The 21,951-nt window shown below is 39.3% G+C and overlaps 2 protein-coding genes across 7 annotated transcripts in view; one reads left to right on the top strand and one right to left on the bottom strand.

Annotated features, from left to right (window-relative positions):
* XKR9 (XK related 9) overlaps positions 1-21,951 on the bottom strand; it is a 66,658-nt gene that overhangs the window by 25,761 nt on the left and 18,946 nt on the right. The window contains exon 1 of one of the 5 annotated variants that reach the window (XM_039522737.1): positions 239-341. The exons of the other annotated variants lie outside the window; for them this stretch is intronic. The gene's annotated coding sequence lies outside the window, so the exon portion shown is untranslated. Of the gene's footprint in view, positions 1-238; positions 342-21,951 lie in introns of those variants that run through there. 5 annotated transcript variants of the gene reach the window in all.
* On the top strand, positions 289-17,794 carry LACTB2 (lactamase beta 2). Of its 2 annotated transcripts, none has more exons than XM_039522745.1 (7): positions 289-482; positions 1,805-1,968; positions 3,794-3,920; positions 6,335-6,513; positions 10,563-10,711; positions 13,403-13,480; positions 16,464-17,794. In XM_039522745.1, exons 1-7 carry the CDS (start codon positions 361-363, stop codon positions 16,464-16,466), a joined length of 822 nt encoding a protein of 273 aa, XP_039378679.1. In that variant the 5' UTR covers positions 289-360; the 3' UTR covers positions 16,467-17,794. The 2 variants fall into 2 exon arrangements, with proteins under 2 accessions (XP_039378679.1, XP_039378677.1); XM_039522743.1 differs by having other exon boundaries at positions 291-482; positions 13,403-13,484.

Here is a 21,951-nt window from a genome sequence, read left to right as displayed (position 1 = left end):
CAGTAAGTAGATCTAAGCTACAGCGAACCGAGTTACGCTGTTCACGTAAGTAACTCAAATTGCGTGGCTTAGATCGACGTTCCCCTTCGGTGTAGACAAGGCCTAGGAGCTCAACTGAGGTGAATTCTGCTCTCAGCTGGGGGAAGATGGCGACTGGGCCAAGGCCAAGCAGCCCCGCCCAACTTCCTCCGCGCAAAGGCACAGGCCACCCCGCAGCCCCCGTGGGAACTAGACATACAGCCGGGCCCTCAGCTCCTGCGCTGGGCGGAGCTATTCTCCGTGAGGGCGGGGCAAGGGGAGCTACGTTCTTCTGTCGGGCGCGCGCGCCGCCGCTGTTAGGCTGTTGGCGCTGCGGGGAAAATGGCGTCGCTGCTGCCGCGCATTGAGCGGCTCTCCTCGCGGGTGGTGCGCGTGCTGGGCTGTAACCCGGGCCCCATGACCCTGCAGGGGACCAACACCTACCTGGTGGGGACCGGGCCCAGGTAACAGCCCCGGCAGAGCGCGGGCTCGCGCCACAGGGCCGGCGCAGGCAGCTTCTGCCCGCCCAGACTCTGCTCCGCACCTGCAGCGCCGCGCGCTCCCAGCCCCGCTGGAGCTCCGCAGCCGCCGCCTGGCTGAGGCTGGAGCCCGGTCTCTGAGACAGGCCCAAGCCGTATTGCTCTCCCCCGAAGGCTGGGAGTGGGGCTATGCTCTCTGCGCTGTCGTGCCTTTTAGGGGGGATCCCGGGGGCCCTGGGAAGCCTAGGGAGTGGGGTTGGGAAACGGGGGCAGTGAAGGGTTTCTCCGGCTCTGGCACACAATTTTATCCGTTTGGATGTTGGGTTTCTGGGTCCGTCAGGATTTCACCTTCCCTGTCTTCCTTCCAGAGACGTTATACTTCTTCCCATATTTCCCTCGGCTTATATGTCCCGAGTTCAGTGTTAAGCTCCATGGTCCAGCATAGTCAGTGATTTACCCGAGGGCATGATGCAAGTGTTGCATTTCCTCATGACAACAGGTACTGGCTCTTTCCCTGGGCTTGCCACAGTTTTTCTTGGCACTCAGTGTAAATTTTGACTTACTGACACTGATGTTGAGTGGTTGTGCCAGGGTCCAAAGTTTCAGCATTGTTTATTTTGATTCAAAGATTGCTTTATGGCAGGGGTTCTCAAATTGCGGGTTGGGCCCCCTCAGGGGGTCATGAGGTTATTACGAGGGGGGGGGTCACGAGCTGCCAGCTTCCTCCACAAACCCTGCTTTGCCTCCAGCATTTATAATGGTGTTAAATATATTTTAAAAGTTTTTAATTTATAAGGGGGGTGGTCGCACTCACAAGCTTGCTATGTGAAAGGATTCGCCAGTACAAACATTTGAGAACCACAGCCTTATGCTGTCTGTAGGTGCTCTGGCAATTAAATGTTACAGTGCAATAACCCATCAGCATTCAAAAAGCAAACTTCTGTAAACTCAGCTTGACCCAAAAAAACACCTTCTCCCATCTTTCTGGAAACATATCCTCAATCCACTCCAAAAATCCTACCAAATACATGGCTTCTGTAGCATGCCCAAACCTCACTGAATTTAGACTGTTCTGGACCAAAGCAGTGCCAGGGCCCTGATAAAGAATATACTGCCAGGCGCCCCCCATCTTACAATGAGGGGGGAATGTAGCTCAAGCACTTCTGCTGATAGTACTGCAGCAGTGTGTCACAGGAAGAGGTGGTCTTCCCGAAGTATTTAGAGTTTCATCACCCAGGGAGTCTCTTCATTCTCTAATGACTTTTGTAATTGAACATTTCTGCCATATTTTCTCTCTTTAAATGTAGAAGGATCCTTATTGACACAGGAGAGCCAGCTATACCTGAATATATTGGCTGTTTAAAACAGGCACTGACTGACTTCAACATCTCAATCCAGGAAATTTTAGTGACACACTGGCACCATGATCATACTGGAGGCATATCTGATATTTGTAGAAACATCTACAATGGTAGGCAGAAGATTGTAGTTTAATTTGACAGTTACTAAAGGAGCACTACTGGTTAGCTATAGGGACAGGGACTCTCTAATTAGAGTCTTTTGGAGGACTGTTAGCTGGACTGCACACTTGAGATCTTCATGTGAGCTGTACAGTGTATTTAAACATGATGTTACATGCATAGTATGAGTACAGTAAATAGTATGAATGTTTGGTTTAGATGCACTCTAAAATGTTTCTTCATGTCAATATATAAATAAGTATTTACATATTTGGAAGGGGGAAAGCCTCATACTGTTAATAGTCTTTTGTCTATGAATGACAAGAGGGAAATTAGTTTACCATTGATAATTCACCCAACAACAAGAGATTCCTCCCTGAGTTAACACTGAGAATAATCAATTGACAATTATTTTCACTTGAACAACAAGTAAATAACTGGAGAAGGTGGCTGGTAACCACTTGAATAGAAATTTGTGGTGAACACCCAGATCCCAAATTGTGTAAGGTATGGACACTTTGCATGTTTGTCCTTATCCAAAATAAACAAGATACCATATTGATAAACATTCAGTGATGCTTTTTTGGTTAAATCTCTAAGCAGCGAAAGCTGTTTCTTTTTATAGTTTATGAACAGTACAGAGAATGCAGCCCTTCTGTGTTTTGTGGAAGATTGCCACAGGCTAAAACCTCACCAGAGTTACTTCCAGGGAGTCCCCAAGTGCAGCTGTAAATGGTGTTGGTGTCTTAATGAGCAAGACACAACTTCTCCAAATGAAACTAATATTGGATTATTTTAATTTCAAAGTGAAATTTCATTTGGAAAAGTCTTTTTTTTTTATCTTCTTTAAAAAACATTACTGATGCAGAACACCAGCTGTATTCAATTTTAAAGTTTTTAATATGTCTGAGTGGTCTTGTCCAGGTAAATATGATTCCTTAATATACATAAAAAAGTTTATTGCAATAACAATTTATTCTTTAATTTGCATTGAAATAGACTCCTGCATAATGGTACATCTACTCACATTTTGTAATTTTATGGGGCGTCCATGCTAGCAGCCTGAGAGTAATCAGTGCTTAACTATGAATAGGGCGCTACTAAATTCATGGCCATGAAAAACACATCATGGACCATGAAATCTGGTCTCTTTTGTGTCTTTACCCTATACTATACAGATTTAGCAGTGTTTCTCAAATTGGGGGTCCTGACTCAAAAGGGAGTTGCAGGGGGGTCGCAAGGTCATTTTAGGGAGGGTCACGATATTAGCACCCTTACTTATGCGGTGCCTTCAGAGCTGGGTGGCCGGAGAGCAGTGGCTGTTGGCCAGGTGCCCAGCTCTGAAAGCAGTAACCTGCTAGCAGCAGTGCAGAAGTAAGGGTGGCAGTACCATACCATGCCACCCTTCTGTGCCATTGCCTTCAGATCTGGGCAGACGCAGAGTGGCGGCTGCTGACTGAGGGTCCAACTCTGCAGGCAGCAGCGCAGAAGTAAGGGTTGGCAATACTATACCATGCCATCCTTACTTCTGGGCTGCTGCTGCTGGCAGCAGTGCCGCCTTCAGAGCTGGGGTCCTGGCCAGCAGCAGCCCAGAAGTAAGGATAACAGTACAGCAGCCCCCCCCCCCAATAACCTTGCGACCTCCCCTCCCCCCCCAACCTTTTTGGGTCAGGACCCGTACAATTACAACATGGTGAAATTTCAGATTTAAATAGCTGAAATCAAGAAATTTATGATTTTTTTTAATTCTAGGACCGTGAAATTAACCAAAATGGACTGTGAATTTGGTAGGGCCCTAACTGAATGATCTAAAATGTGATCTGCTTTTTTAAATAGGTTCTGAATATTGCATAAGTAAGCTTCCACGCACTCCTCATCGTGAGGAAATAATAGAAGGAGAAAAGCTAAAGTATTCATATCTGAAAGATGGAGATGTGTTAAAAACTGAGGGAGCCACTCTCAGGTAAATGTTAGTTCTGTGCTAGTAGGCTAAGTTCACTTTTAAAACTAAGAATGTTTTCCTCTCATACCTCATAATTGTGAAGTTACTATTTATAATTGCATCATAATTTAGCTCTTATTTTTAAGACAGCCAAAACAGTTGAGGAGATTCGTGACTATGTCACAGTGAAATTATTTTTTCAATATAATTGACTGGAGGGCTGCTTATATGTCAGATCCTGGCACTACTTACTCATGCAGGTAGGCTTTCTGCAGCTAAATAATACTGTTGAAATCAAGAGGACCTACCTATGTGAGAGGGGATTACCTAATAGTATCAGGATCCAGCCCCATGATTTCAGCACTATCTAGCCTCCCTAGAAAAATTATGAAGGTTCCCTAGATAAAACTGTTCCTCAGGGCAACCATCTATATCTATGGTGTTTTATCCTGCTGCCCATTATCATAGTTTCTGAGTGGTCTCCATGTAGAATAGATAATAAAGTCCATAATGTACTTCATGGAATCTTTGATACTTGTCTCATTTCAGGGTAAAAAATAAAAACTGTGCTTGGAGTAGAGTTTTTGTTTTTTAGATTTGTGTTGTCCAGAATTCTCCCATCAAAATAACTCTGCTCTACTGCTTCTGTCAGGAAACATCCTGCTTCTTTTCCTTACTCAGAGGGAGTCCCTTTCAATTCAGTGGTGAATTAAACTACTTCAGTGTTGTAGAACAGTGGTTCTCAAAGCTGGTCCGCTGCTTGTTCAGGGAAAGCCCCTGGCGGGCTGGACCAGTTTGTTTACCTGCCGCGTCCGCAGGTTCGGGCGATCACGGCTCCCCCTGGCCGCGGGTCACCACTCCAAGCCAATGGGGGTTGCAGGAAGGGTGGCCAGTACATTGCTCGGCCTGCGCCACTTCCCGCAGCCCCCATTGGCCTGGAGCAGTGAACCGCAGCTTGTGGGAGCTGCGATCAGCCGAACCTGCGGACGCGGCAGGTAAACAAACTGGCATGTCCCGCCAGGGGCTTTCCCTGAACAAGCAGTGGACCAGCTTTGAGAACCACTGTTGTAGAACACAGCAGTAGGCTGGCTGCAAGATCGACTTCAAGTAGTAAAAGATATCTGTTTGAAAGCATTTCATATGTTAAAAATAAATTTTGGAGAGAAAAAAGATCAGCTACACTAGGGGTAAAAAAGGGCTTGCCGTTTAAATTATTACGTTACTGAAGACACCATTACTCCTAAGATGGCCTACCTAGTGCTTGGACAGGATCGGCTCATGGATGAAGAACAACAGATTGAAGGTGAACCAGAGCAAGATAGAGTTTATAGTGGTGGGCAGAGGAGAGCATTTTGAACAGTTTGCAGCCTTAATGCTTCTCCTTTAGTTGAAGGCACCCACCCACAATTGGTCAGTCCAGACTATAGTTTAGTAATGCTCTTGGATTCCTCACTGATGCTAAGCTCTTACATAGCAGCATCCACAGGTAAGGCTTTAAACCATCTCTAGTTGGCTGGGAGACTGTCCCATCCTGATAAACGATGACCCGGCCTCACTTATTCACACCTTCATCATCATCTCAGCTGAGCTACAGCAATGTAGTATACCTGGGCATAAAGCCTTCAGCCCTTAAGAAAATCTAACTGGTACAAGAATACTGCAGCATGTATCCTGAGCAACACAAGCAATAATGAACACATCAGACCTGGCCTCCACTCCCTATCTTCAAAGCACTCAATGACCTGGACTCAGGAAATCTAAAAGATTGCCCAAAGGTCCAGGATGAAGACTATGATAGACAAATTTGCTCTTCTGGCACAGTGGAACTTTCTACAATATGGGTAAAGGTCATCTATGCGGGAGAGAGCTTTCTAAGGGGATGGCCTGACAGTGTGAATGAGCTCCCCCAGGAACTGAGGGAAATTCACAAACCTCACTCCCTTCAGCTCCAAGTGCAAGGCACATTTCTTAGACCTTGCTTTCCTCAACATAAATGTGTATGTGTGTGTTTTTAAAAAAAAACTTGGAAACAAAATCCCAGCACATATTTCTTCTCCTGGAGAAAGGATAAGAGAACAAACACCACATGACAGATATTAGCCATGTTGTGTAATGCACTAATAGAAAGTGCTCAGATACTACAGTGATGAGTGTAGTGTAAGGACCTATGTTATAGAATAGAATATTAGAGCAAATTATGTTTGCCATTTTGCATATATGTTTATCAAGCTTAAGAAAATGGACCAGGTTAGCCCAGATCACATCATCTCTAAGCTAACATTTCATATTAACCCTCTTTCCCTAATAAGGATTCTTTACGAAGGTTTTTTCTAGACTGCCATATTCATGGCTTTATCAGCATTTGTTTCTGTTACATGTAAATGGTGTATATGTGATAGTTGCATATAAAATTATTCATTCCTCTCATTTAATAGAGTTTTATATACACCTGGGCACACTGATGATCATATGGCTTTACATCTAGTGGAAGAAAATGCTATATTTTCTGGTGACTGTATTCTAGGAGAAGGGACAGCAGTATTTGAAGACTTGTATGACTACATGAAATCACTGGAAATGCTGTTACAAATGCAAGCTGACTTAATATACCCTGGTTGGTAGTTTACATTTCTTAATTAGATCTACTAGTTTATATAAAATATTTAAATAGCTCCTCTAAGAATGTAAGAACTCTTACTAAGTCAAATAATATAATATGTATATAATACTTAATGTACCGTATCCAGCCTTTATCTATTATAATTAGCTAAAGGGCATTCAGTTTATTCTATTTAAGATACTGCATGTGTGCTTGCCATGATGCTATCCATTTCTCTCATGAGCATTATTATATTTGAGTGAAACTTGTGGTTGTGAGAAGTGCAGAATTGATAGCCCAGAAAACCAGAATCTTCTGTCACAGAACACATGCAGGAGAGGCAGCATCAGTGCAAGCTGCTTCACACCATCCTACCACTGCACCTAAACCTGAACTAAAAAGACTACCTATAGAGCAGGGGGGGAAAGTTGGGGTCAGTTCAGTATGTGTAGCCCTTGAGTCCTTCGCTTCTCTAGTCAGACTACGGCTAAGAATGCCAATTGTGGTCATGGTTTTTGAGGTAGACAGCTGTCCGTTACAAACTGGATTGAGACCATAAATTCATTTTGTAAAGGCCACCAAGCTATCAATCAGATGATTATTTTAGTTACCAAACCATGCTGAATTTGAGCCAGTGACCAAGAGGTCAAACTCCATATTCCACTAATTATCCTCCGATTTATTCAGTCTCCTTGACTTTTCTTTTTTAATCTTGGAAAACATTTAATTTTCATATAAAATTATGCCTCTTTTTTTTTATCAAGACTGAATTTAAAACTCATTATGTGATGGTAAGATTTAAGTTTCTTATTCTCTTTCAAGATTGCATATCCTGGCTCCTGCCTACCTTTTCCATCTTTTCTTTTCATTCTCTTCCCCACACCCTGCATTTTGCATGATTAAATAACTTCAAACTCTTGTTTCTGCCTTCTTCATAAGAACAGCCATACTGGGTCAGATCAATGGTCTGTCTAGCCCAATATCCTGTCTTCCAACGTGGCCTATGCCAGGTGCTTCAGAGGGAATGAAGAGAAGAGGTAATCAAATGATCCGTCCCTGGTCACCCATTCCCATCTTTTAGCAAACAGAGTCTAGGGACAGCATCCCTGCCCATCCTGGCTAATAGCCATTGATGTACCTATCCTCCATGAACTTATCTAGTCCTTTTTTTAACCCAGTTAGTCTCTTGGCCTTCATAACATGAACCTTCTATGAATAGCTTCCTTCACTTAGTCTACCATATCGCTACTCTTTCTTCATGTTCTTTGTTAAAATGTACTACTTTGAAAAGAAATACATTTTTCATCTGTAGATCTTAAAGCACATTACCAGAGAGGGAAGATCATTATTCCCATTTTTCAGATGGGGGTATTGAACTGACTTGCCCAAGCTAACCAGGGGTAAAGCTGAAAATAGATTCCAGGTGCCCTGAGTCCCAATCCAATACCTTATCCACTAGGCCACACTGCCTTCTCTGTAAACTCTACAAACCATGTTCCTCTTCTTTGATTAGCTTTCCTCATGCCAAAAGTATGTGTTAAATTCTACCTTTTTGTCACAATTCTCTTTCTCTCTCACCCCCCTCTCTGTGTTTTATTATTTATCTAGATTACAGACTCTTTAAGGCAGGAAGCTTATCCTTCTGCTTTTCTAAAGCACCTAAAACACTGCTGGCAATAGACAAATACATACCCTAATTAAGATTCTAATAAGGCAATAGGATATTGTGCATTTTCAGTGGCTGATGGCCATAGGTATCCTTGTACAGCATTTTGAATCGGAACTAATTTTGTTTCCTTAACCATGTTTAGTAAAATATTTGTGCACTTCCATAAACAATAGTTATTCCCTAATCAGAGAACAGTTTTTTATCACCACTATTTACTGTATTAAAATTGGTAAATTTATTATAGTAACTTTTTTTATTTGTATTCAGTTTTATTCATGCCGAGAATCCTCTCCTTTAGACAGCCTTATTCTCTACCTTTCCTCTACACACACACTCTCTCTCTCTCTCCACCCCTGAGGCTTCTCTTACTCCATCTGAACTCTGAATTAGATCTAGGAAAAGGCCATGATTCATTGCACCAACATGACCATTTGCCTACTGTGAAGGTATTTATATGGCTGAGGTTTTTTTATTTTTTCCATATAACTTTTTATATTTAACATTATTTTTTTCATTGAATATACAATAGAACCTATTCACTGTTTGTATTTTATAAGTCTCCCTGGGAACTGAAAGATACTTTGGCCACCAGATGGCTCTCTCGCTTTTTCATTAATACAACCTTCCTACTAAGTAATGTGAGTACTTTAAAAATTGAATGTCCATTATTAACAGACAAATCTTTCTTAATTTTAAGGAGCTAAACAGTATTAAAGTTAATATGTTCCAAGGAATATTTGAACTTAGACTCCCTAAAATGAAGAATTTAAAATAATGAAAATTAACCATTACTACAATGTTGTATACTAATACATTCACAGTTCTTGCAGTCTCTTAAATAAATGCACAAATGTATAGTATCACGTTTTGTATTTAAAAAAAACAAGCTTAATTCTGTCCATATAGTCCTGGACAGCCTCAACTTATATTCAGATTCTGATAGTCTCACACTTTAACAACACAGATTTTTCCAAAATCGACTGCCATCAAGATCTCAAGTCAAGCCCTCCAAATACAGAACAAAGACTCTATCATTCCAACTTCTCATTGTAACCAAGACCACAAATATGACATTTCAGCACATTATACCATATGAAAACACCATCCACTATTCTGCTGTAAGGTAGAAAGCCCATGTGGAGCTTCACAGTTTTATAAAGAAAATTAATAAAGAAAGTGTAATTTTTTTCTAAGTATCACAATAGGAGAGCAGAATTTCTCCTATTAAGTAATAAAAGTTGACAAATGTCTTAGTTCCTTAACAGTATTAAATGAGGGAGGAAGAATGGCCTTGTGATTAATCCTCTGAAATAGGATTTGTGGTCAATTCCTACCTTTGTCACAAACTTGCTGTATGACTTGAGAATGTCACTTATCCCTCTCTGCCTAAATTTCTCATCTGTAATATATGGGTAATGATACTACTTCAAAGGGGTGTTACAAAAATAGATTCCTTCATAGTTGTGATGCACTATAGTGCTATGATGATGTGAGGCATCTGGGTATCTAGGGTGATACAAACCAGTGTTTGCATAAGGTCTAAACTATTAAAATATTAAAATACGTCCATTAAAATACATATATGGAATAGATCTAGAAATGTATTTGTAATTTTTTTGCAAGTCACTTATTAGATGTATTGATGGGGTGTTTGTGTTGAAATGGAAAAGAGCTCAAACCCAAACTATAAATCTGAGTGCTCCCAAAAGTTGGGAGAGTTTATATCCAGATTTGGTTCCAAGTTTTTCAATTTTGGCCCAGTAGATAAGTGTACCTGTACATGGTTGCTGGAGATGAGCTGGTATGCAGGATGTGTGAACCTTCTTGAACGTTGCAAAATTTTGGTTCCATTTTCATATCCAAACATTGGATCTCTAGCCCGGTGGAGGTGGAGTGTGTTAAATCTTTTTCAAATTGAAATGACGGGTTTGTTGATAACTATATATTTGTGATTCAGAACTAAGGTTTGCTTTGGAATGTTTAATTTGACTTTTCACCACTGCAGACTTTGAAAATGAACAGTTACTGTATTACAGCTTCTATAAGGAGAAGTGGATGGGGGTGGGACCTCAGAGGAAAAGGCAGGGCGAGGAGGAAGAGGTGGGGTGAGGCTTTAGGGAGAATGTGCTGGGCAGGGGTGAGGAAGAGGCAGGGTAGTGGAGGTTCCAGCACTCCAGCTACTGTCTGTTTTTTTTAAATATTTCCAAATTGGCAAACCTAACTGGCAGGGTGGTAAGTACAGGGATGCTGCTGCTGCTGCTTCCATAGGATTTGTAGGCTTATCAGAGCTTTTTACCAAAGTGAGAGGATATTTGTGAGCAAATTATTAAATAAGTTGTTTACAAAATTCTGTTTCTTGTATAAAAAAAACTCTTGTAATTGTGTTTGAATTTAGGACATGGCCCAGTAGTACATGATGCACGTGCTAAAATTCAAGGATACATTTCTCACCGAAATGCACGTGAACAACAAATCCTAAATGTTTTGCAGGAGAATGCTGGAAAATCATTTACATCAATGGAGCTTATAAAGATTGTATACAAGGTAATTATAGTTAAAACGTTATTAAATTGAACTAAAGAGCACAACCTTAATTTTCACTTAAATAAAGTCAACATGGTATGTGTTTGTGTGTGGGCTTTTAGGAGGCTTCATAGTTAAGCGGAGCCACATTTGGCACTTTTTCTGTTCTAGTCATGTGCGGTAAAGGACTAATGTAGCAAAATGCACACGTGACTATAAGTGTGTAAGTAGTCTCGCGACTTAAGTGCTTTACTGGATCTGGCCTTAAATTATTGTTATTAACTTCTACCTTTCATAATTATTTTTAAGCTTAGTAATCACACATTTCTCATGAGGATCAAGAAAGTTTGTAGTTATAAAATAGATCAGAATGAACAATGTCAGACAATAACTAAATATATTTATGTCCAGGGTGGTTTGGAGTCTCCTGCAAGGTATTTTAGAACTTATAGTTGCAAGCTCCCACAGGCTTCAGGAAGGTGCAGGCTAAAAACTGTGCTAGAAACCCTGTGTTCTGACTGCTTGCCATGGGCAACAGGAGCTGGATCCTGTGACTTAAAGATGAACAGCCTGTGCACTCAAAAGCCTATTTATTGATCATCAGACAGAGCCCTAAAGATAGTCTCTCTGCTTACCCTTCCTCTCTTTATGGTAATTCTCAGAGTGTAGGACATGCAGTATAGAGAACTCTTTCATGATGTTGCTTACAGGAAAAACTTATTTGCTGGGCTGAAGGGGAAAGTGCAAGATGCTGGGCGGGCAAAAGATAGCTGTCAACCATCCTACTCTGACATGGGCTATAAACATCCTGGACAGGTTTACAAAGGGTTTTGCGAACACATCTCAGGTGTTTGAAGTTCCAGTCTGTGTCCTGGAGACTGGGAATTACTGCAGCCTAGGAGGGATTTTTCTGTAATGCTGCCCTCCCATACAGATCAAGCAGAGACTGCTACCTATTGTCTGTCTGAGCAGCTATTCTAGGCTGATGATAATTTTTGTGTAGAGTGGAAACTAGCTCAGAGCCAGGGAAGGGAGCCAGTAGCTCCCTCCCCCACACATTGATTTAAGTGGCAGGGGAGATGAATCAGAGGAGCAGGGGAACTGGGTGGTGGGGGATAATGACACAAAAGGGTAGAAAATTTGGGAGAGGTGGGTCCCCCATGTAATTTCAGATAGGTATGGGGACAGGCCTGGGTAACATACTCTGAATTTTAAATCTCCCCCTGCCCCCCTTTGAAGACAGATATAGACTGTGGTGGGAGAGCCTGTTGTGGGAGGAACAGTTATGTGAGGAGAGGTGGTTTCAAGGAGAAGCTCCATTACTTCAGGTAGGCATCCAGAAGTTGTGATGCTTATCAGAATCACAAACATTCTGAGGGTCTCCAATCACTAATTTATAATAATTTTTACAATGGCACTACATCTTTAATATGGAGATAACTGTTTTGCAACTCTATTTATTTTTAAAATAACTGAAAATTTACCAAGACAACCATTTAGATCCCAGAAGATCTCCAACTGCCAGATCCATAGCATATTTGGAAAATTCCCCTCAAATTTTAAGAAATGCTGGCAACTGTGGGAAAAACCTTGAGGAATGGAAAGGGAATTTAATGTACAACTGCCCACTGTCATATTGCCTCTATATAAATCCATGGTACACCCACATCTTGAATACTGCATGCAGATGTGGTCACCCCATCTCAAAAAAGATGTATTGGAATTGGAAAAGATTCAGGAAAAGGCAACAAAAATGATTAGGGGTATGGAACAGCTTCCATATGAGGAGAGATTAATAAGACTGGGACTTTTCAGCTTGGAAAAGAGACAACTGGGGGGGATATAATAGAGGTCTATAAAATCATGACTGGTGTGGAGTAAGTAAATAAGGAAGTGTTATTTACTCCTCCTCATAACACAAGAGCTAGGGGTCACCAAATGAAATTAATAGGCAGCAGATTTAAAACAAACAAAAGGAAGTATTTTTCATATTACGCACAGTCAACCTGTGGAACTCCTTGCCAGAGGATGTTGTAAAGGCCAAGACTATAACAGGATTCAAAAAAGAACTAGATACGTTCATGGAGGGATAGGTCCATCAGTGGCTATTAGCCAGGATAGGCAGGGATTGTGGCCCTAGCCCCTGTTTACCAGAAGCTGGTAATGGGCAACAGGGGATGGATCACTTGATGATTACCTGTTCTGTTCGTTCCCTCTGGGACACCTGGCATTGGCCACTGTGAGAAGACAGAGTACTGGGCTAGATGGACCTTTGGTCTGATCCACTGTGGCCGTTCTTCTGTTGAGCTTCATATTTGGCTAAATACTAAAATTAGAAACGGTTTATTTGTAATACATTGTTAAATTTGGGCTATCCTAAACATGTGCTACCCTGAATTAGGACATAATGCAAAGAATGGGAAAAAATAAAAAAATATTATTTAAACTGGAGATTTAAGTGGTATGACTTATTTCAATTCTTTGCCACTGCTGGCTGGTAGTTGAACATAGAAGAGTTCCCTTTTGTGTATTGAGGAAAATAAAAAAAGAAAAATTATTGGCAGATATGGCATGACATTTACATTTCCTGACTTTTATAGTAATTATCTGAAACCTTAATGTTGTGTTGTATTTAGAGTTTTTTGCATTTTACTTTCAAGTTATTTTAAAATAAAAATGGTCAAGAAAAAAATTCATTGTATTTCTATTTAGGAAACTCCTGAAAACTTACTTAAAGCAGCAGAAAATAACCTTACCCTTCACTTAAGGAAATTAGAAAAAGAAGGAAAAGTGTGTAAGTTTTTTCTTTTTTATAAATTATTTCTTACAGTATTTTGTTAAATTATTTCCTGGCACTCAGACATTGATAGTTTTTCACACAACTTTTGTAGTATTAGTAGTCACTCAGACAATTTAAAGTAGAATTAAATTAAAAACTAAAGTGATTTAACGTTAAGGATATCTAAAGTTCTGGTAAAGATCATATGTTTGAGAAACTGCCTGTGACAATAAATACTATTGTAATGCATATATTCAAGAGATCAGAATTAAAGAATATACGCATAACAGTAGTATTTGTCATCGCACGCAGTTGCTCTGATATATTTTATAATGTTTTTCTAAAAGTTTAGATCAGCTGTGATTACATAACTAATGACTTTTTTAGGCATTTGTTACTGGGGGGCAAAGTTAAAAATTGTGTAACCTTATCGTTTACATTTCCTGACTTTTATAGTAATTAACTGAAACCTTAATGTTGTGTTGTATTTAGAGTTTTTTGCATTTTACTTTCAAGTTATTTTAAAATAAAAATGGTCAAGAAAATGTTCCAGTTCTGTAATAAGACCCCTTAAGAAAAGGCCAAGTAATGGTTATCAGTGTCTTTAGAAAACTAGGCACTTGAAAACCTTAACAGGCATTAGCCAAAGGCTAACAAGTGTATGTACCAGTATATAAAAATATAAATGTGTACAAGTGAATAAGCTGTCAGGGCTTGCTGAGTTTTAAATAAAAGCATTTAGCCCAATTTTCTTCAAATTTGGATTTTTTTAAAGTGATAAATAAAGTTTGAATAAATGGGTTTGGTATCATTTTAAGTTAAAACAACTGAAGATAGAATTTTTAAAAAGGAAGCACTTAAGTCTAAATCATGTCTTCAGGCACAATCATTGCTTTGGTGCCATAACTGTAGAGGCTGAGGAGGTAATACTATGAACCATATTTTGTGCATAAGAGCGATTGAAGCAGAATGTAGTAGGGCATCATTATGATGCTCACTACACCTTTTAAATGGTGTAGCATGTGTTCTCCTATCCACTGCTGGACACTAGCAAGCACACTGAGGATAGGTCCTGGCCACTTCACAAAATTGGCTGAGTAAGACCCCTGTCGGCCTTACGTGCTATTGACCATACTAACAAGTCCCTCCCTTTCCCACCGCCAAAGCCTCATCTGAGGTAGCACAATCAACAGGCTATTTTCTGGGCCTTGTGCAGATACCCAAGGAATAGATGAGTAGAGGCTTCCCTTGCCCCTCCTCAGAGGAGCCACAACTTGCCCATTAATAAGCTGTGCACATATGCACAATAAATCACCTTAAATGTACATCTGTCAATTTAATGTGTTCGGTTGTGCATGCTCAGTGTGTACCTTTCAAACAATCAGAAGTTGTTAAAGCCAGTTTTGTTCCCCAAGTAAGAATTTTTTCACACTTCTTGAAACCATAAAAATTCACCTTTTGATAAGCGACCAAGGACACTGAGCCTCAGTCAGAAAAGTATATGCTTCAGAAAGAAATGAGCATCTGAAATTGTTTGGCAGCCTTAACGATTCTGGGTTGTACCAAATGCTGGCTAGAATAATTCTTGTGACCTTTCTTCAACATGTTACTTTTTATGCATATAGAATTAATTTACATGTTCTACCTTCCTTGGAAGAATGAAAAAGATGTTTTCAGGTCCTTTATCCATATTGAGTATTCTTGTGGGAGGTTGACGGGGGGCAGCAAAGTTGAAAATATAAGAACTGTGGTTTTTTGTTTGCTGGTTTGTACACTTCATAGTGCGAATATTAAATTTGTATGTACTAAATAGAGCTTAGGTTTGTGATACACATGACAGCACAATACCTTTGTCAATTTTTCAGTTCAGCTTAAGGATTTATATTGAGAAAAATACATATTATTGGTCCTGAATGAGTACTGTACAAGTCCTTGTATATTCATACCACTCAGCATTGACCTTTGATTTTGTTTTGGTACAAAGCCATTTTTTAATACAGTTTGAGCTGCAGTATTTCAAATTTTGGTCTGTTCTTAGAAAACAATAGCTGTAGTCAAATGAAAGTTTCTTCTAACGTTCACAAAATATTTGTCCAAAGAAACCTCTTGTTAATGTGCAGCACTGAGTATGCCTAGCATATTTTATTCCATTGTTATATGAAAACTATAACAGTAGTTTGGCACATGGTTCTATCTAATGGAGTCACTAACTCTCCAGGTAGTTCTAGAGACTGCAGTGTGGTTCTACACCTTTTTTTATAACCTCATTTCGGAATTGTACTGCCTTTATTGATTTGTATCTCACTTTTTTTAAAAAGTGTGTGTACAGTAGTGTTTTATAATTTTTGTATATATAAACTCTGCTCTCTCCCTAATTTGGATGCAAGTATTGTAAGGGCCCTTACGTCAAAGTCAGTATTAGTTTAAAAAAGGAGATGTCATGAATGGATCAAAACAATTTCTGCCAGGTTTTGAAAACTTTGATAGGTTAACAGCATAAAGTAATTTTCTAACAGTATGACTTACTTTCAAACTGGGTACAAACTTTAAAAGAACAGTATGCTCTGTTGCCCAAAGATTCTTAATATTCAGAAGTTCCAGTATGTTTTCCTTAAGTTTTATGATTATATTCATTAAAATTCATTCTTAATATGGTTTATATCCCTAGAAGTCTGGTTTTGTTATAGTTAGCCAATTTGTGAATGTTTAACAATATCCAGTAAACTAAACACTTAACTTTAACCTTCAATATTCAGGTGGACAGCATTGTGGCTTTAAAATAAAATCTCCTACTGTGCATGCACAAATGGATTTTAAGATATATAGTGTGACAACTTCATGTGTCTGAGGTTAGAATTAAGCTTCCTGAGTTACTTCATTTTGCTAATATTTTCCTTTTCCATAGCAAAAAACAGTGTATATTTAGACCCAACAATGATAGCTTTCAGTGACTAACTTGGCCAGTTTTATTTTACTCGTTTTTTTCCTTAACAGTAAATGAAAAGTCTCCCAACTTCAGGTGGAAAAGCAGTTTGTAAGTGTTGCAAGAAATAGAAACAAGATTGTGTATTCTCAAATAAATACCTACACACCTCTTTATATAAATACATGAACTTGTTTATGCAGAACATTGGATGGAGAGTTCGAGGAATCCAAAAGCACTCCGCTGTTATGTAAAATCAGAACAACATTTTTGTTAGGAAAGAAAAATAAATTACATAATTCTGCTGTCTTCAATACATTTTATGTAATCTATTGTTACAAAGTACTCAGATAACCAATGATTGTCATATTCTGTCTGACGGGAATTGAAAAAACTTGTGTATTCAGTTAGTCAAATGAAGTTACTATGAACAGCTGTATGTTGTCCTTTTTGTAAAATTGTTGACTTTCTGTTGGCAGTGACAGAAAACAGCTAGTAAAGGTACTACTATAGTATAAAGTAATTATTGATGACAACTGTAGTGCAAAAACTGATTGTGAAGGTGGCAGAGTGACTTTCACAATGACCTATTTTCACTTGTTCATACTAGTGCAAAAATGACGTTATTTGGGATGTGTGAGTGCTCAACCCTTCTGAAAATCCAGCCACTTTTATTAAGATATCTAAGTATTGATTTTTGGAGCCTAATTTTGGACACCCAAAGTTGAAATTTTTGGCCCCTATGTGGGCTGTTGCTATTTAATCTAGAAAGATTCAATGCAAGAGCTAAGTGAGCAAAAAAGTAGTTCCAGCTTTTTGTAGTCTCTGAGGAAAAACCTTTCCTAGCAGATTCAGTGTAAGGAGCTACTACTAATTTTAACTATTCATGCCAGTTAAGACAAATGTTTAATAAAATAAAATCATAGCAAAAGTAATGTAAACAAAACTTTGTGTGCAAATGAAACAATATCAGATTATACAATCACATGATTTTTAAAAATACTATACAGATAATTATTAGAGACGTATTGAACACTAAGCAGTTGAAGTCCCAGGTGTTTGCCAGTTTTAAATATTGATTTATAAATTCTGCCCTCAGTTACCCATCAACGTCATATAAATTACAAAGGTGGAACAAGGCAAAATTTGACTCTGAGACTATATACTGTCTGTGATTTAAAAATACAGTAGAATGTTTTAACTGAAGATAATGTTGGACCTGAATTTCAGTTTTCTGTGTAGCTTAAACTTTTGAAGTAACTGAACCTGTAAATATTTGCACTACTGTGTGTATTCAAAAAGTACATGTCTGTATGCTTTAAATGTACCTTCTAATCCTGGCACAAATCTTGTTTTGAAATCACTTAATATGGAATACAGATACATTTATTTTTCATGCCTACATCCTTGGAAAATCCTTTACAGACTTTTAAAATTGTTCAACCCTATATTTTCATATGTGGCATGTGCACATTTTGTCAGGTAGGTTTTTTTATGTAGGCTTTAGAAGTTGTATTGTTCCAATGTTAGTTGACAGCAAATACACATGGATTATAGACAGGATGGATTTGATGTAAATCACTAGTCAGGAAGACTTAATTTAATCATAGATTTCTACATAAAAGTGCATTGTTGTTGGTTGTTATAACCTTAATACATATTCTTCACAACTCAGAGATAGATGTATAGTGTGTACCTTCTAAAAATGAAACCTACATTTTTAAATGATTTATTTTGAAAACTTTTCAGATTAGTTTTACAGCTATATCAGAAAATGAATGATTGTTTGGTTATTTCATTTACCAAAGGTAATTGAAGCAGATATTTATGAAGTGATTGGGAGGTGAACTATCTCCAGTTCAACAGGTTAATCATTAATATTTGGAGGATTTTCTTGCCATGCTGTATTAGGAGGAGAACATCATCAGACAGACATTTAAATTGTTTTATTTAACTAAACCAACAACATTATGTATTCTGGATTTTTTCTTCAACAGCAAACATACAATATTTTAACAAAACAAGCATATGAATTTTTGAACTTAAACATTCAAGTTTTTTAAAATCAGGTTTTTGTTAAAATTGTTTTTAACTAAAATAGTTAAATGAAATATATTTTTTTTAAAAAACACAAAAATTAAATCAACTATATCAGCCAGATCAACATGAGAAACTTAAAATATTGGCTTCTGCAGCTAAGTCTTCTTCACCTTCATTTTCCTGTTTGTTCTAAATCTGGAACAGAAAAAACAAGCTTTCCTGCTTTTTCAGGGCCCAAATGATTTCTCAGTTTGGAATGAATTAGTCCAAAGGAAGAAAATATTTTTTCTGCACCAGCAGAAGAAGCTACTTCTGTTAAAAGTGAGATTATCACTTCAACAGTCTCTGAATCCAAATGCTTCAGTGACTTCCACCAGTTCACTGGTGCGACTTTCTTTAAAACAGCAGCAGCAAACATATATTTCTTGAATGGTTCTTATTCCCAAACTGGATCTCTTTTACGGTCTGCTGCCATTATTGGTTTTCCCTTCTAGAATGGTATGGTAGGTCTCAAATCAATGAAGGCTACACTCAGAAAGACCTCAAGACTTCTGGAATATGTTGCTGAAACAGTTTGACGTTTGTTTCTACTGCCTGTCACTGCCTTCTCACTCCAGACTACTTATCTCCAAACTACTACTACTTGCCCAGATCTATTCCGCCCCCCAATAATCTTTTATTCATTGAACTTTTTGAAACTTTGCACTTTTAAAGAGCGAGGTAAGGGATTGACTCTGTGTACATAAATCTGCAGAGGGACAATAGAGTTGAGGTCTGTTATTTCTCAGCTCTATATATTTATTTATTTAAAAGATTTTTGCTGTTAACAAGCAGCGGCACAGGAGGCAGCAAACAGGGCTGCCAACAGGGGAGTTAGCGTGGGAGTTGCCCTTGGAGGAGCAGGTGAGTGTGTGTGCTGTTCTGTTTTGTGTGTTGAGGCCTGCTGTAGAGGCCCAGAGGGCAGGCTGCTGAGAAGGGGAGAGCAGCAGCCAGCAGCCATGAGCCAAGCAGCAGAGGACACACCGAGGATGAGAGCAGCAGCAGCGCGCGTATATGTACCTCCTAGCGGGGGGGACTGAACAGTACTATGATATGATGAAGTGTCTAATAGAGCTGCTGGCTGGAAAAGGAAAGGGCCAGGAGCTGCAGAGGAAAACCCTGATAGAGAATAGAGGGGGTTTAGAGGGTGAGAGGAGAGCATGGCAAGCAGTAACTGTAACTGAGGGGGGGGCGGGACAGGGGGGGGGAGCAGGGGCTGAGGAAGGGGGACACCCACCAGAGGAATGGGCGGATGGGTGGGTGGAGAGAGTGAGGAAGAGGAAGGAGGAAAAGGAGAGCCAGAGCCAGTGAGGAGCTATTGAACACAAGGGAAGGTTGAGAGAATGAGGAATGAGGAAGGGGTACTGACAGTGGTAACTGACAGTGAAGAGCCAAAGAGAAAGAGGCGATAGATAAAGGGGATAGATAAAGGGAAGTAGCACCAAGTTTGCCAGGAAGATACAGATGGCTTAAATTAGGATGTTTGTTCACCAATGCAAGAAGCTTAGGTAAACAAATGGAGGAACTGAGCTCCTGGTCCAATAAATGGGAGGATAATCAATAGTGCATCTGAGACTAGGGTGTATGATTTCAAAGGCTAATTTTTAAATTAAATTTAACTAGTTAGGGGAAGTGGACTGGGCTAACATATTTAGGATCTAAGGGCAGATGACGGGGTTACTTTTCTTGAAGTTGCAGGAGTTGTTGCAGGTATGTGTAGAAGGAAGGGGGAAACGAAACGGGTAGGGTAGTTTTTTTTTTTAGACCTGGCTGAGCCCTTAGAATAATCTTCATCCTAGAATATTAAGGGAATTGGCGAGATATTGCTAGCCATTTAGCGATAATCTTAATAAAATCCTAAAAATTCGGGATTAACTACTGACTGAGCTAATGTAGTTCCATGTTCCTATATTCAGAAAGGGGAAAAAGTGACCCAATTAGTAGAGTATAAGTCTAACATCTCAAAGTCATGGATCTCATATATCTGGATTTCAGTAAGGCGTTTGATACGTACCGCATGAAAAATTACTGGTTATATTGGAAAGATGGGGATCAGTGAAAATCCAGAGGTGGATAAGGAGGAGCTGGTGGAAGGAGACTGGGTATTGAAACGGAGGAGGAGAAGGACTAGGGAGAGTGGTTGATGATCAGATGACTATGAGTAGGCAAATGTGGTTAAATATATCAGAGGGATAAATACAGGGGAGAAGAAAGAATTCAGCTCCAGCAGCTGTGGTGGAATGAGACAGACGGATATAAACTGTCAGTCAGTCAGTCAGAAATTGCTTGATTAATTAGGGCTTAACCATCAGGAAGGACCTCCATGACTTTAAGATTAAGCTAGATAAGTTTATGAGGATGGTATGATAGGATAAACGGGCTTAGTCAAATGGTCAATTTATGTGCTGTGGTATGATATAACCTTTTCCAGAGGGGCTGGAGAGTCTTGCCCCATGCTCTGCATCTTGCAGGAGGTCAGACTAGATGATCATAATGGTCCCTTCTGATCTTGAATTCTATGATTCTATGATCTCTGGAGACACAAATCCACGCTTTGAGAACTGCAAAACTAAGCATCTCTGATGGTATCTTCTAGACTGAGCACTGAGTCCCATTGGGTAGATAGAAAGATGAACCTAAATAATCTATACAGAAGCCCCTGAAACCCTATAAGATTGGGTCCTTAATCCATGAACTATTGGAACTCATTTACAAAACTTTTCTTAAACATTACATGAATATATTGTCTCAGACTATAGAATTAGAATTTATAATTCCTATTCCATGATGAGATAGTTTTAACTAAGATAGCTCAAAGATATCTTTAGATAGGTTTTTTCCCTCAAAAAGTATTTTATCAAAAAAATCCAATTTGATTTTTAAAAATCTGATTTTTTTTTAAATCATTGATATTTATCCACCATGATTATACAGAAAACAGCAGAAGGTCATTTTGTTGCTCTGATCTTTTGAGTGATGTCTAACATGTCAGCATCTCTAGGAATGAGTTGCCAAAACTGAACATAATCTACTAGGTGAAGTCTCACCAGAGCAGCATGGAGAGAAAATGCTACCTCCTTGCTCTGTGGAATGATCCTTTTTGTGTAGGCAAACTGTATTGGATTGGAGCCAAATCATACTTGCCTGCTCAAGTCTAACTTTTGATCCATTATCATTCTTAGGTCTTCAGCATTACTGCTTTCCAAGTTTCCAGGCCCCTGCCACAAAGTCCCATACCCCCCTCACCGAAAATAATCAGGAGGAGGGGCGGCCGGGGACGTGAATACTGTCACTGCACCACAGCACAGTGCTCAAGTACCCAAAAGCTCTCATACCCTACATTTGCCGAAGTCCTTCACTTCCAGACTCACAGTAGTCCCAATCCCAGTCCCATCCCCTAACTGTCTACTTAATAAAAATGCTTTGCTGTTAATTACTGTTTCCGTTATGTTTTTTCAAAGAAGACTGTGTTTGAATGGG

The sequence above is a fragment of the Mauremys reevesii genome, linkage group 2 (assembly GCF_016161935.1).
Source record: "Mauremys reevesii isolate NIE-2019 linkage group 2, ASM1616193v1, whole genome shotgun sequence".
Taxonomy (NCBI): Eukaryota; Metazoa; Chordata; order Testudines; family Geoemydidae; genus Mauremys; species Mauremys reevesii.
Note: the sequence above shows the minus strand (reverse complement) of the source record. Positions and strands in the feature narration are given on the sequence as shown.